The sequence below is a fragment of the Arachis hypogaea genome, chromosome 5 (assembly GCF_003086295.3).
Source record: "Arachis hypogaea cultivar Tifrunner chromosome 5, arahy.Tifrunner.gnm2.J5K5, whole genome shotgun sequence".
Taxonomy (NCBI): domain Eukaryota; kingdom Viridiplantae; phylum Streptophyta; class Magnoliopsida; order Fabales; family Fabaceae; genus Arachis; species Arachis hypogaea.
The window spans coordinates 51,508,095-51,521,852 of record NC_092040.1 but is presented as its reverse complement, the minus strand read 5'-3'; the positions used below and the strand labels follow the sequence as shown (position 1 = coordinate 51,521,852).

The 13,758-nt window shown below is 36.0% G+C and overlaps 1 protein-coding gene across 7 annotated transcripts; it reads left to right on the top strand.

The window, feature by feature from the left end:
• The first annotated feature begins 3,586 nt into the window (after positions 1 to 3,586).
• Positions 3,587 to 8,796, top strand: LOC112801585 (ureide permease 1). Of its 7 annotated transcripts, none has more exons than XM_072237261.1 (9): positions 4,288 to 4,628; positions 4,687 to 4,878; positions 5,338 to 5,640; positions 5,880 to 6,018; positions 6,196 to 6,370; positions 7,056 to 7,075; positions 7,176 to 7,270; positions 7,374 to 7,748; positions 8,431 to 8,796. In XM_072237261.1, the coding sequence occupies exons 3-9, from the start codon at positions 5,404 to 5,406 to the stop codon at positions 8,587 to 8,589; spliced, it is 1,200 nt and encodes a 399-aa protein (XP_072093362.1). In that variant the 5' UTR covers positions 4,288 to 4,628; positions 4,687 to 4,878; positions 5,338 to 5,403; the 3' UTR covers positions 8,590 to 8,796. The 7 variants fall into 7 exon arrangements, with proteins under 7 accessions (XP_072093363.1, XP_072093361.1, XP_072093359.1 ...); XM_072237257.1 differs by having other exon boundaries at positions 4,454 to 4,628; positions 4,687 to 4,988; XM_072237262.1 differs by lacking the exons at positions 4,288 to 4,628; positions 4,687 to 4,878 and adding an exon at positions 3,587 to 3,725.
• The last annotated feature ends 4,962 nt before the right edge of the window (positions 8,797 to 13,758 follow it).

Here is a 13,758-nt window from a genome sequence, read left to right as displayed (position 1 = left end):
TTATCAGGATTTTATTCGCTGCCTCAATTTGCCCATTGGCTTGTGCATAATATAGAGTCGAAGTAACCATATTGATATTCCTCGAGGCTGCAAAACTCTTAATTTGCTTACCAGTAAACATAGTCCCTTGATTAGTGCTCAATGTTTGATGAATTTCAAATTGATGGATTATATGTTCCTCGATAAAATTTATTATTTCATTTTGACCAGCTTCTATCAGAGGAACTGCTTCAACCCACTTTGTGAAATAGTCAATTGCTACCAGAATGAATTTATGATGTTCGATGAAGGAAGGTGAATCAACCCAATTAGATCTAAAGCCCAACCTCTAAACGGCCATGGCTTAATTATCGAGTGCAACTCAGATGCTGAGATCTGTTGTATCGAACCATGTTTCTGACATTCCTGACATGCCTTTGCATATTCAATACAATCTTTGATCATGGATGGCCGATACACATGATTGCGATATAACACCCATTTCATCTTCCTCCCAGCCTGATGAGCACCACATATCCCTTTATGAACTTCACCTAAAGCAATATCTTTATCATATTGGCTTAAACACCTCGACAAACTTCCATCGATCCCTTTCTTATACAACTCATAAGCCATTATGACAAATTTCATCGCCTACAATTTTATCTTTCTATCGACTGGGATGTTAGGATTCTTTAAATACTCAGCAATAAGCTTTCTCCAATCATTATCCTCCCATTCGTCTATACACAAAATCTCCCTTTCATCTGCAGGCACTAAAACATGATGAATACTAGCTAATTCTCTTAAAGTTTCTGGACCGATTCTATATCTCAAAGAAATTTGGGCTAATTCATTAGCAATTTCATTATGAATCTTTGGAATGTGAACCAAAGAAACTTTTCGAAAAGAAGTTAACAATTCCCAAGCCGTTGCCAAATATTTTTGCAACTTCTCATTATTACATTTAAACTCCTTTGATAACTGCTTTAAGACTAACGGAGAATCCCCTAGTATTTGGACTTCCAAAACCCCTTTACTGATTAATATTTTGAGACCATAATTAAGGCTTCATACTCTGCCACATTATTTGAGCAAGGATATTTTAACTAGAACAAGAATTCTGATGGAATCCCTTCTGACGAGATAATCAAAGTTCCAACTCCTGCACCGTCCTTATGCTTCGATTCATCAAAATTCCAACTTCTGCACCGACCTTATCATCATTGTCATCTTTGTTTCTTTTCTTTTTTGGAAGAACTGCATCAGCGAGCAATCTTTCATCTTGTTTGGTAATTGTAGTTCCAGAAGAAAATCTATCTAAAAAAAGCACAATGAAGCTCTCATTTTTAGCCTTATGCATTTAGATCCAATGATTGCACCAAATAAATGTGGCTCAGTAATATATTAGGTTCAAGTATATACAGAGAGTATTCAATTAATGTTTAATCCTACATGCTCTAAGGATTAGAAGGCTCAAATACAAATGTAAATAACAGAAATGTTGTTGCAGAAAGATGTTGTGTATATAAGCCAAGAATTATTGTGCTGAATATTGATTACTTTATATGTACACATTATAGGGCTTGTAATGAAGATTATATATATATATATATATATATATATATATATATATATATATATATATATAGCATTGTTACACCGGATATAAGTTTCTTTTCTCTATTGGGAATATGATGCAAACTTAAAAATTAGACTTTGAATTGATGGCTCATTTTTTGAATCTAAAACAAGCTCAACCCATAAAGACTCCAAATCACATAATAAATTCTAATTTAGCATAAACCTAAAAATTAGACTTCGGAGAAGGACACAAAGCCAATAACTTGAAATTTTTCTTATTTAGCAGAGATTTAAGAAAATTTCTGATTTTGTCCAAAACAAAGTGTTTTTTATATTGGATTATGTAGGAAAAATAATAAACCAATAGCTTAACTGGTTCAGATAAATAATAAATTATGTAGAAAAAAAATAAATTATGCAATCGACAAAAAAAATAATGAATTATACAGGGTTTTCAATTATTTGTATGCGACATAAAAATGTATCAGACATTGGATGCCATAGAAAAATAAAAATTTATTAGGAGCTAATATATTTATATCATAAAATTTACTACATAAAATACATTTAAAGTAGTTCGATTCTCACAGAAATTTCTGCATCGGTCCCAGGAAATACCCTTGTCCTGTTTTTCAATTCCACCTAAATGATGTTATAACAATTATGAATGTTCACATGCTTATTTAAGTTAATATTTGGACAAAGTATATATACATATTTTTTAACTTTCATGTCTCCAACAGAAATAATAAACGTATGCTCTCACACAAATTATAATTTGCGTCAGTGTGCAATTTGTTTAGATGCACTACTTACTCTGTGCATGTGGTACTAGATCTTATCTAGATTTCTATCTTCATGCTGCTAAGTTTGCTACCAATTGTATTTGTAGGTCTAGTTGCCAATGTTATCCACAGTTAATTATCAAAAGAATACAAGTTGGGAAGATGAGAAGCTATAATTACTTAACATAAAGAAATAAAAATTGTTTATCCAACACAAATTTAAAAGGCTTACCTACTAGAATAATTTCTTAAAGAGCTTCCAAAAGCTACACAGAATCAAGTGTTCTAATGTGTGCACATTACGACAAACGTGAATGAGAAATTCTGCTAGATTAAGGCATTAACTATTCATTATTAATGTCTTCAAGTTCATTATTAGGTGTGTGCAGTAACGTCAAAACACAAAAGGCATTTATATAAGTATTATCTATATCTCACCCTCTTGCTTTTGCATCAGTTCTGCACTAAGGTTCAGCAGAATAAATCAGAGCTAATCTCTATCCATGAACTAAGAAAAAACACAAGATCACCGTTCACCAAATAAACAACAAAAAATGAAGAACGAAACTAAACCTCTCTACTCCTCAAATTTCAGAAATATGTGTATCTATGTATGTTTGCTACTCCTCAGTTGGAGAGTCAAAAGAGAAAAATATCATCACCTACTTGATTTATCAATTGATTCGGGTTTTACAATTCAAAACACCATAGCCATTGGAATTTGACAAGTGGAACATACCAACTAGTCATTTCAATTTCGAACATGGGGAGCGATAGCGGCACGACAACAACAGAGCGCGACGACGGCGCGAGAAAGAAGAGCGATGGCGGCGCAACCGTGACAAAGTGACGATAATAGCGGAAAATGACGGTTGAAAATAGTGTGAATTTGGAGGTTAATGATAAAAATGGTGTGAATTTGGGAGTTAATAATGAAATAATATTTTTGAATTTTGGAGCAAGTGAACGCATGGCTTTGTTTTTAGTAATAAAAATATTAAATTTATGCACGTTGTCGATAATTTTAAATAATAAAATAGATGTAATCACCAAAAAAAAAAATAATAAAATAAATGTTATGTTCGTCAATTCTAAAATAAAAGTATTTTTAACTCCTCATTTGTCGACAATGTGATAATAATAGAAAAAGAGTTAATGCATCCTAAAAACAATCGATGAACAAGCTGTTAGTTTTATTGTTTTATTTTAATTATCTTTTTTTCTAAAATATCCACATTAAATTATTAAAAAATATAAAAAAGAGAGATAATTATTGATTTTTTCCCTCGAAAAATATGCTTCTTTGTCTTGGCCATATAGGAGTGTGGCATGCCCAATGCTGGGATGCAACACGCCAGCTTCTCTTCCTCCTGAAAGGTACTTTTTTTTATTGGCTTTTTTTACTCATGTGTTACTTTTCTTTTGTTATTATTCACCTATAATTATCAAAAAATCAAACCACACAAAATACTAATTGAATAACCTCTAAAAACACATCTTTATCAAACAAAAATCATCAATTCTCTCTAAAAAATACCCAAAAAAAAATAGTTAATATGCTCATGCATCATCCGGCAGCAAAAAATGGACACCGAAGCTCGAGATGGCCATCGAAAGGGAACGATGTCGGTGGAAATACGGGACAGAGCTTCAATAGGAATACAAGAGCCACAAGAGAGAAGATGCAACAGTTCAGCTCTTGATCGGCATCGTAGCTGGAAGGTTCAGACCGGCCAAGGGATGCATCAATGGCACAAGAATCTCATGATCTCATCCTTCATCAGCCGCCCTGGAGTGGACGATAGCGCTAGAATAGATTCCGGATTGGGGAATGGGCTTCTGATGGGGAGGGTAGTGGTAGTCGGGTCGGGTCTGTTAGTGGATCTTGATCCATGACCAAACAAAAATAATGCAATAATTCCTCTTGTAAAAAAAAGTTGGAATCCACTTTTCAAGATTCCAGCTTACAGAATCAAACAGTATCTCTTCGAAACACTTCTACGTTGACCGACTCCCTTGTGTTGTCTACTTTCTTTATTCATAGGGCGGAGCACCTTCCCATTCTCACATTCTTCTTATTCTTCCAACTTCTTCGAACATTCAGTGAAAGAGTCATCACTTTTGTTAGGTACTGAAGCCTTTCTTTGTCTGTGTTCAACGAAAGTTACCTGGGTGAACTAGTTCTAGGGAGAGGGACAGAGACTTACTTTCACAGGGCCGGACATGTTTTTTCCTCGAACTGGCTAAACTCCGATGCTCAAGTTAGTCACAATCCAAGAGGTATAAGAATTATAATTAGATAGCATACCTCGGCCGTGTGCTTAAGCCCTGTCTTTAGTGATCGGCAGGTGAATCTGGTAGAAATTCGAGTGGATCCGGGTTACTGGGGATTCCGGCCGCATAGCTTTCCTGATGGGAGTATGGGACAGAGTGGACCAATTCTGGGACTGGGCCGTAACCCTCTGTAAAATAGTTTTTTGAATAGTTTTTGAATTTTTTGTTGTTGGTTACTTGTTTATGATGATAACAGGTGCGTGGCCCTTCGCCTCCTTCATATGCTGTGATGTACACTCTTTGTTTTCTTTGTGGCCCTACTATAGGGTCTATGGAGTGCTAGATTCTTTATATAATAATCATCTTGTACGACTGTGTAACTCTTTGAAATTTGTTGCTATAAAATATACACTTCATTTATTTCTTTTCTTTATGTTGCTTCTGATTATAGACTATGGATTCCAAGGTATCAGGGATTATTCTTTTTCAATTCTCTCTGCGTTTTTATGTGCATATGCTTCACTTTGCTGCTGAAAATTATAACTTAATCTTGAATTTTTACTGTGTTATATGAGAGTAACCGTCTAACCGATTACCGACTAATATCGTTTACCTAACTGCCTCACTTATATCTTTAATACTATCAAAATTATATTATTTTATCATTTTGTTATTCTTTTGAAGTATAATTGAATTTTGCTGCCCTTATTTTCAGGATTTCTTTGCTATATCCTTGTGGATTACCTTAAATTCTGAAAGCAATTTGTGTACGGATTTGGAAATGTACTTGTTGGAGAGCAAGGCGGGTGCCATAGTTTGCATGCTTTTGGCCCTTTTCTTCTTGGGGACATGGCCTGCTATCTTGACTTTGTTAGAGAGGCGAGGGCGTCTTCCTCAGCATACTTATCTTGATTACTCGCTCACCAATTTCCTTGCTGCTCTTTTCATTGCATTCACAGTTGGTGAGATAGGCAAGAGCACACCAAGTGCGCCAAATTTTTTAGCTCAACTTGCTCAGGTGAGTCTCTTAAAAAATGGTTTGTAAAATTTACGTCCTTGAATGTTCCAGATTTTCCAAAAGCTCTATGTTTTGGATCCCTGATAGTTACACACTAACAAAGCTCATATTCTAATTCTTCATATTTTAGTCTCATATTCTAATTCTTCATATTTTAGTAATACATACACATTAACCGCATGCTTAGCTTCATTATGTGTTATTGCCTACAATTGGTTCAATAATTTGCTTATGTGCAGGATAATTGGCCCTCTGTTCTGTTTGCAATGGGGGGTGGTGTGGTCCTAAGCCTTGGGAATCTGGCCTCGCAATATGCTTTTGCTTTTGTTGGGTTGTCAGTTACTGAAGTCATCACTGCAAGCATAACTGTTGTTATAGGTATAAATTAACTGATCACACAAAAATTATAACATATTCAGAATAATGCAGTTGAACACACTGTGTCAGGATGAGTGTGCTTATGCTACGATCTTATGTTACTTGCAATAATTGTTACTTTGTTAGCTTGCTTTCTCACTGAAATTTTGCTGCACTATCTTGTTCCAACTCTGACAGGCACAAGCTTGAATTACTTTTTGGATGGAAAAATCAATAGAGCTGAGATTCTTTTTCCTGGAGTTGGTTGCTTTCTGATTGCAGTTTGTCTAGGTTCTGCTGTTCATTCTTCGAATACTGCTGATAATAAAGTCAAGCTCAGCAATTTATCAAGTGATTATAACGCTGGATCAGTGTATGTGTTGTTAGTTACAATTAATTTGATACGTGAACGTGACTATTGATTATAGACGTTAGATAGTTGCTCCTTTAATAACTGAGTATAATTGCATCTTGATTTTGACCTTGTACTTCATTTCATCCTTGTGCACCATTGCCTTAAGGAAATTATTATCAAAGCCTCTATTTTAGCTTCTCTTCGGAAACAAAATTACCAAATGCCTATGCTTTGGGAACTTAGTAGTGATTATGTACAATAATCTAAATTTGTGAAAGCAATTGTTAGAGTGTATTAAAAACCCAGTCAACCAAATCAATTAATGTTACAAGCAGAAGCAGTAACTCGGCAAATGAGGAGACTCTTTTTCTGCATTATTTTTCTTCTATGAATTGCATTTCTTAAAGACCATTTTAAGTACAGTCTGCAGTTCATTGTTCCTAAGGATCATTTATTTCCATCTATCTTTGTTAATTTTAACATTCTACTTTTGGAAGCAGAAGCAATCTAGTTGATTTGAATTTTGGTTTCTAAATGACTTTTTGACAAACGCCATGTTCATTGTTTGTACTCTCCAACATATTTTCTTTGCTAGTATTAGCATCCATTAGTTCTAGTTCTATTGTTTCAGTTCAGCGTTTCTTTTTCCATGTAAGGATTAGCATAATGCGAATCTAATCAGCAAATTCTCTTCTTTTACCAGGGACTCTTTCACAGAGGGAGGTAAGAAGCTCAGATAAGGTGTAATTTGCTATCATCTTGGGGATTATTATATTTTTTATAAGATCCTAAACTTCTACCTATCCTACTGCTATTCTTACAGTAAAACCAATGGATCTTGAAAGCGGCGGTGACGAAAAAATTAAAGCAGGAAGTGCTGTTTTTCTTTTAGATCTTGAGAAAAGAAGAGCTATTAAGGCAGGTGACGATGACGTCATTCATTAGCAGCATTTCACTAATCTACCATGTTTGACAGATTCAATTGAAAGAAATCAAACCATTAATTTGAATTTTTCTGCAGGTGTTTGGGAAGAACAGTTTCATTGGATTGGCTATAATTTTTTTTGCCGGAATATGCTTCTCTTTGTTCTCACCAGCATTCAACTTAGCAACAAATGATCAGTGGCACACACTAAAGGAAGGGGTTCCCCATTTGACTGTTTATACTGCCTTCTTCTATTTCTCAGTCTCATGTTTTGTTATTGCGATTATTCTCAATTTCATCTTCCTTTACCACCCTGTCTTAAACTTGCCCAAGTCATCGTTGACGGCGTATTTCAGAGACTGGGATGGCAGAGGTTGGGCCTTGTTGGCTGGTCTCCTTTGTGGATTTGGTAATGGTCTCCAATTTATGGGAGGCCAAGCAGCAGGATATGCGGCAGCAGATGCTGTTCAGGTGAAGCATTTTTCCTTTCATAATAGCAATTAAGTCATTAAGTGATCGGCTTAAGAATATGTTCTATTCACTAGCAACAAAACACAGTTTTTTTTGCTTTCAAGTTTCAACCAATAGAAATTCAAAAGTGAAGACTCACGTGCAGTTGTCTAGTTGAGAATCATTAGTTGATTTTACATGTTTGATTAAATTATCATCTAATAATTCTCAACTACTAACTTTACATGAAGACACTTACATGAAGACAGTGCATGTGAGTTTCTACCAAATTCAAGATATTGTCAAACCGTAGTTACTTACATGCTAATTACCTGCTTTTATGATTAAAAATGATTTTCCAACACCAAAAGTTGGTATCCTCTTCGACACTTTCCAAATCCAAAGATGGAGAATTTTTTAAAAAAAGAAGAGAGCTGATCCAATTTTTTTGGTTGGCAAATAAAATTGTTGTTACGCAAATCCCTATATTTCTATGGGTCGACAGTTTAAAGTTATTTCTCTTTGCATGTGATCATTGTAATATAAAGCATCCTTGTTAAAATATCTCAGAAAACCTTGAGATATTCAAAATGTTATGAACAACTTAGACACATTTCTCCCCTCTTTTTATCTGACTTACAGTGTACAATAAATTGTTGAATCATTTTATCACTTTGATTCTTTGATCCTGTTGTTCAAACAGGCGCTTCCATTAGTAAGCACCTTTTGGGGCATTGTTCTATTCGGGGAATATCGGAAATCATCGCGGCGTACATACATGCTGCTCGGGAGCATGTTGTTCATGTTCATTGTGGCTGTTGCTGTCCTAATGGCTTCATCAGGGCGTAGGAAATACCAATGATCATTTTATAGACAATGTATTCATATTAGTAAATAAGAGATTTAGTATTCTTATTGTTCATTGGTGTCAACTAGACAAAGCAAACTACTACAAAAAGGGGGATGGAAAAGCAGAAATTCAGTAGGTTGAAATGTTTTCTTATTTTCCATGTATATTTTGAACTTTCAAGCTGTATATGTTGCACATTATTTATCCAATGTTTCTGTATGCCTCTGTTTTCTTCATTGTTATTTTATATATCAAGAAAAAAGAAAATGAAAAAATGCTTTCAAAACAATGAGACTTAGTCGCTTATGTTGGGCAAAAATATAGATCAACGGGGTTAGTATAGATGGCGTCTGGTGATAGTTGATAGATTTTTCATTTTTAGTTTTGTTTTTTTACAAAATATTTAGGGAACTTTGATACAAGTCATCTGATTAGAATAACGACTCACCTCTATACTTTTTAAGCGTTACTTAACAAAACTTTGTCCCCTCAATATGTGATCCTTTCCTTTAACCCAAATTGTTTCATCGTTAGGCAATACACAGTTAAAGTACAAAGTGTTCAAGCAGGTTACGTGACGGTTCAAAGAGTGTTTGTTTAGGTGAAGATGGATTGGATACTTGTTGGTTTGGTAGGATGATAAGGCTGATTCTTTGATGGTACTTGCAAAAGCATTCCGATACCCAAGTCAGAGAGCTAGAGAAGTAAAGAAATAAATATTAGTGTAGAATGAATCATACTTGAAAGAGCAATTGAGCTCTCCTTTTATAAGTGGTGTAAACTATCTTATTTTTGTGGGAGGGGTCCTACTTCATATAATTTTAGAAAGTGGATAGGAGGTTAAGATGGTCTTTGACTGTTATGATGGCAGAGATGTTTTTAGGCCGATTATATTGGGCTCGTTAAGAATCCAAACGCTAGATTCGGAACAGTTGCCTTCGAAGCATGAGGGTAAACTTGCTTAGTCTCCATGCTGATTGACATTCGAAGTAACGTAACAGGATTCGATGTTGCACCATCTTCCACTCTTCTCGGGATCCGGAGTCTTTCGAGAAAAGGTCCCATCCTTCAATCTCATGATTGGGTTGACCTGGTCGAACTATCTGAAGTGGAGAAGGAAAGAAGAGCAAAAAAAAGGGGGCTTGAGTGGACAAAGCCTTCAACTTCCGTCCCACTTCTCTATCTGTCAAATCCCCTTTCTACCTAGGTGTAACCTTTGATAATCCGTGTGTTTAGAAGATGTTGGGATTTGTACTTTCTGCCTTTAGAAGTCGTAGTACTTTGTGTTTTAAAGACTTTTGGGCCTTTTGGTGGGCCTTTTGGACCTCTTGGTGGGCTATTTGGACTTTTGATGGACCGTTTTGATATTTTAGTTTATTTAACTTTAGATATCCGTTTTGTTAGCTTTTCAGGGGTGATCAGTCCCCGTGATAGCTATTTCGTCAAGTTTTGTTTTGGGTTTACTCATAAAAAATGATTTGGGCCTTTTGGTGGGCCATTTAGGCCTCTCAGTGGGCTACATTGATATTTTAATTTTGTTAACTTTGGATATCCGTTTCGTTAACCTTGGGGGTGATTAGTCCACGGGATACCGGTTTTGTCGGGTTTCGTTTTGGATTTACTCATAAAACATAGTTTTGGGCCTTTTTGGTGGGCCGTTTGGGCCCTTGGTTGGCCATTTTGATATTTTAGTTTTGTTAACATTGGATATCCGTTTCGTTGACCTCGAGGGTGATTAGTCCTCGGAATAACCGTTTTGTCAAGTTTCGTTTTGGGTTTACTCGTAAAAGCATGTGTTAGGCCTTTTTGGTGGCCTGTTTGTGACTCTTGGTGGGCCGTTTTGATATTTTGGTTTTTATAACTTTGTATATCCAATTTCGTTTGCCTGAGAGTGATCAGTCTTCAAGATAGCCATTTTGTCGAGTTTTGTTTTGGGTTTACTCGTGAAAAATGGTTTGAGCCTTTTTGGTGGGCCGTTTGGGCCTCTTGGTAGGCCATTTTGATATTTAGCTTTGTTAACTTTGAATATCCGTTTCATAGGCCTCGGGGGTGATCAGTCCCCGATGTAGCCGCTTTGTCAAGTTTTGCGTTGGATTATTCATAAAAATGGGTTGGGCCTTTTTGATAGGCCGTTTAGGCCTCTCGGTGGACCGTTTTGATATTTTAGTTTTGAAAGCTTTGGATAACCAGTATTGTTGGTCTCAGAGGTGATCGATCCTCGAGGTAGCCATTTTGTCGAGTTCTGTTTACTCATAAAAAATGGGTTGGGCCTTTTTGGTGAGCAGTTTGGACCTCTCGATAGGCCGTTTTGATATTCTAATTGTGATAACTTTGAATGTCTAGTTTTGCTGGCCTTGGGGGTGATCAGTCCCTAAGATAGCCATTTTGTCAAGTTCTGTTTTGGGTTTAATCGTAAAAAATGGTTTGAGCCTCTTTGGATGGCTGTTTGAGCCTCTTGGTGGTCCGTTTTGATATTTTAGTTTTGTTAACTTTGGATATTTGTTTCGTTGGCCTCAGAGGTGATCAATGCCCGAGTTGCTGTTTGTCGAGTTTCGTTTTCAGTTTATTTATAAAAAACGGTTAAAATCCTAAAAATTAATCAATAATCAATTAATAAATTAATTACGAGTACAAGAGATTAGGAAATTAAATTTTATAAATTGAAGAGGTAAAAATATTTAAAATACAAATTTTAACACTAATTTTAAAAATTTTGACCCAAAATCGGACCAATAAGCCAAACCAGTCAAACTGGACCCAAACTAGACCCAAGGCCCAACTTATATAAGCTTAACCTAGGCTTCTCTTACCCATTATTTCCTTAAAAGCACATTGAAGGAGAGTAGGGAAGAATAAAACACAAAACCCTATCACCCACAAATCTTAAATTACTCATATATTTCAATCCGCAACTCCGATTAATGAGCCGTCTGTAGCCACGCGTTCATCTCAGAATTCTCTTCACATCCATTAGAACAAAGTGGTAAGAAATTTGAAATTTTTTACCCAGTTCTCATCCCTTCAATTTTGTGATTTTGGGTATTGAATGTTGAGAGATTTGGTGTTTTTGATGATTTTGGTGTGATCTAGTAAGGAATTATTATTGGTTTTTATTGCAAATGTCTGTGGGTAAAGTAAGAAATTGTTAATCCTTGTGAATTGGTGAATTAGTGGGCCTTTGTATTGATTATAATGATATTGCATGAAGTTAGATTGAATGGTGTGAATTGGAGTCAATTTGTTGGATGTTGGGTGCTTGAACTTGAGCCTTTGAAGTTAGAAATTCATTTCAGGAGGAATTGGAAAAGTGAAATTATTGAGAAAGTTAATTTGAAGTGGAAAGAGGTCCGTGAAGAGAAGAAATTAATTAATGAGGTGCTGAAATATTGAATGTGATATGAGATTGTTATTGAGAAAGATTGAGGAGTGAAGGATTTAATTATTGATGAATCGATACTGTTAAATGAGGTAAGGATGATGAGGATTATGCATGAGTATATCTATGAATGTTGAGATGCTGAGTAATGATTTTGAGGGTAGACGAGTAATTCTTATCCAAGGGTAGATGAGTAATTCCTAGCCGAGTGATGGCCTATGGAGGGATAAGTAATCCTTATCCGGTTATGGTTGAGGCACTTGCCTGAGTATATAAGTAATGCTTACTCTGGGTTGGGTGAAACACCGGCATGGGTGGACGACTAATACTTGTTCCATGTTGTAGGATTTTGTCTAGAGTTCGCTACCGGACATGTCGGGTTTTGCTATATAACCGACAAATGAGCCTCATCGGCCATAGGACAGACATGCATCATATGCATTTGTATTTTTTTTCTTGAGTTTGCACTTGTTTTGGCGTGCCTATGTGTTTAACTGTTATTAACTGCTACTTGATCTATTTGTTGTAGCTACTATCTATACCTGTGCTTTCTTTGTCTGTTTGCATGTGTGATGAGCGGATAATTTATGCACTTTTTGGCATTATTTTTAGGTAGTTTTTAGTATGTTTTAGTTACTTTTTATTATATTTTTATTAGTTTTTATGCAAAAATTATATTCTGGACTTTACTATGAGTTTTTGTGTTTTTCTGTAATTTTAGATATTTTCTGGCTGAAATTGAGGGACCTGAGCAAAAATCTGATTCAGAGGCTGAGAAAAGACTGCAGATGCTGTTGGATTCTGACCTCCCTGCACTCAAACGCATTTTTCTGGAGCTATAGAAGTCCAATTGGCGCTCTCTCAGTTGGTGTGAAAAGCTAACATCTTGGGCTTTCCAGCAATGTGTAATAGTCCATACTTTGCCTGAGATTTGATAGACCAAAGTGGCGTTAAACACCAGCTGGAGACCCTTTTTTGGCATAAAACACCAAAACTGGCACCAAGGCTAGAGTTAAACGCCCAAACTGGCACCCAAGCTGGCATTTAACTCCAAGAATGGCCTATAAATGTGAAAGATTCAAAGCTCAGCCCAAACACTCACCAAATAGGCTCCAGAAGTGAATTTCTGCACTATCTGCACTTAGTTACTCATTTTCTGTAAACCTAAGTTACTAGTTTAGTATAAAAACTACTTTTAGAGATTCATTTTGGAACACATGACATTTTATATCTCATATTGTATCTTCTATAGCATGAGTATCTAAACCCCATAGGTGGGGGTGAGGAATTCTGTTGTGTCTCAATGGATTAATGCAATTACTATTGTCTTCTATTTGATCACGCTTGATTTTGTTCTAAGATACTCACTCGTACTTCAATATAAAGAATATGATGATCCGTGACACTCATCATCATTCTCAAATTTATGAATGCGTGCTTCACAACCACTCCTGTTCTATCTGAGTTCAACGTAGTCATTGGGCAACAGCATGAGCGCGTATCTCTTGGGTTTCTAATCCAAGAGTTTGACTTGCATCTCCTGACAACAGAGCATTCAAACCCGTGAGCTCAGAACCTTCGTGGTAAAGGCTAGAACCAATTGACAGCATTCTTGAGATCTGGAAAGTCTAAACCTTGTCTATGGTATTTCGAGTAGGATCTGGGACGAGATGACTGTGACGAGCTTCAAACTCATGGGATCGACCTTTACTCACGTAAGGTATTACTTGGACGATCCAGTGCACTTGCTGGTTAGTTGTGCGGAGTTGTGAAAAGTGTGATCACAATTCCGTGCACCAAGTTTT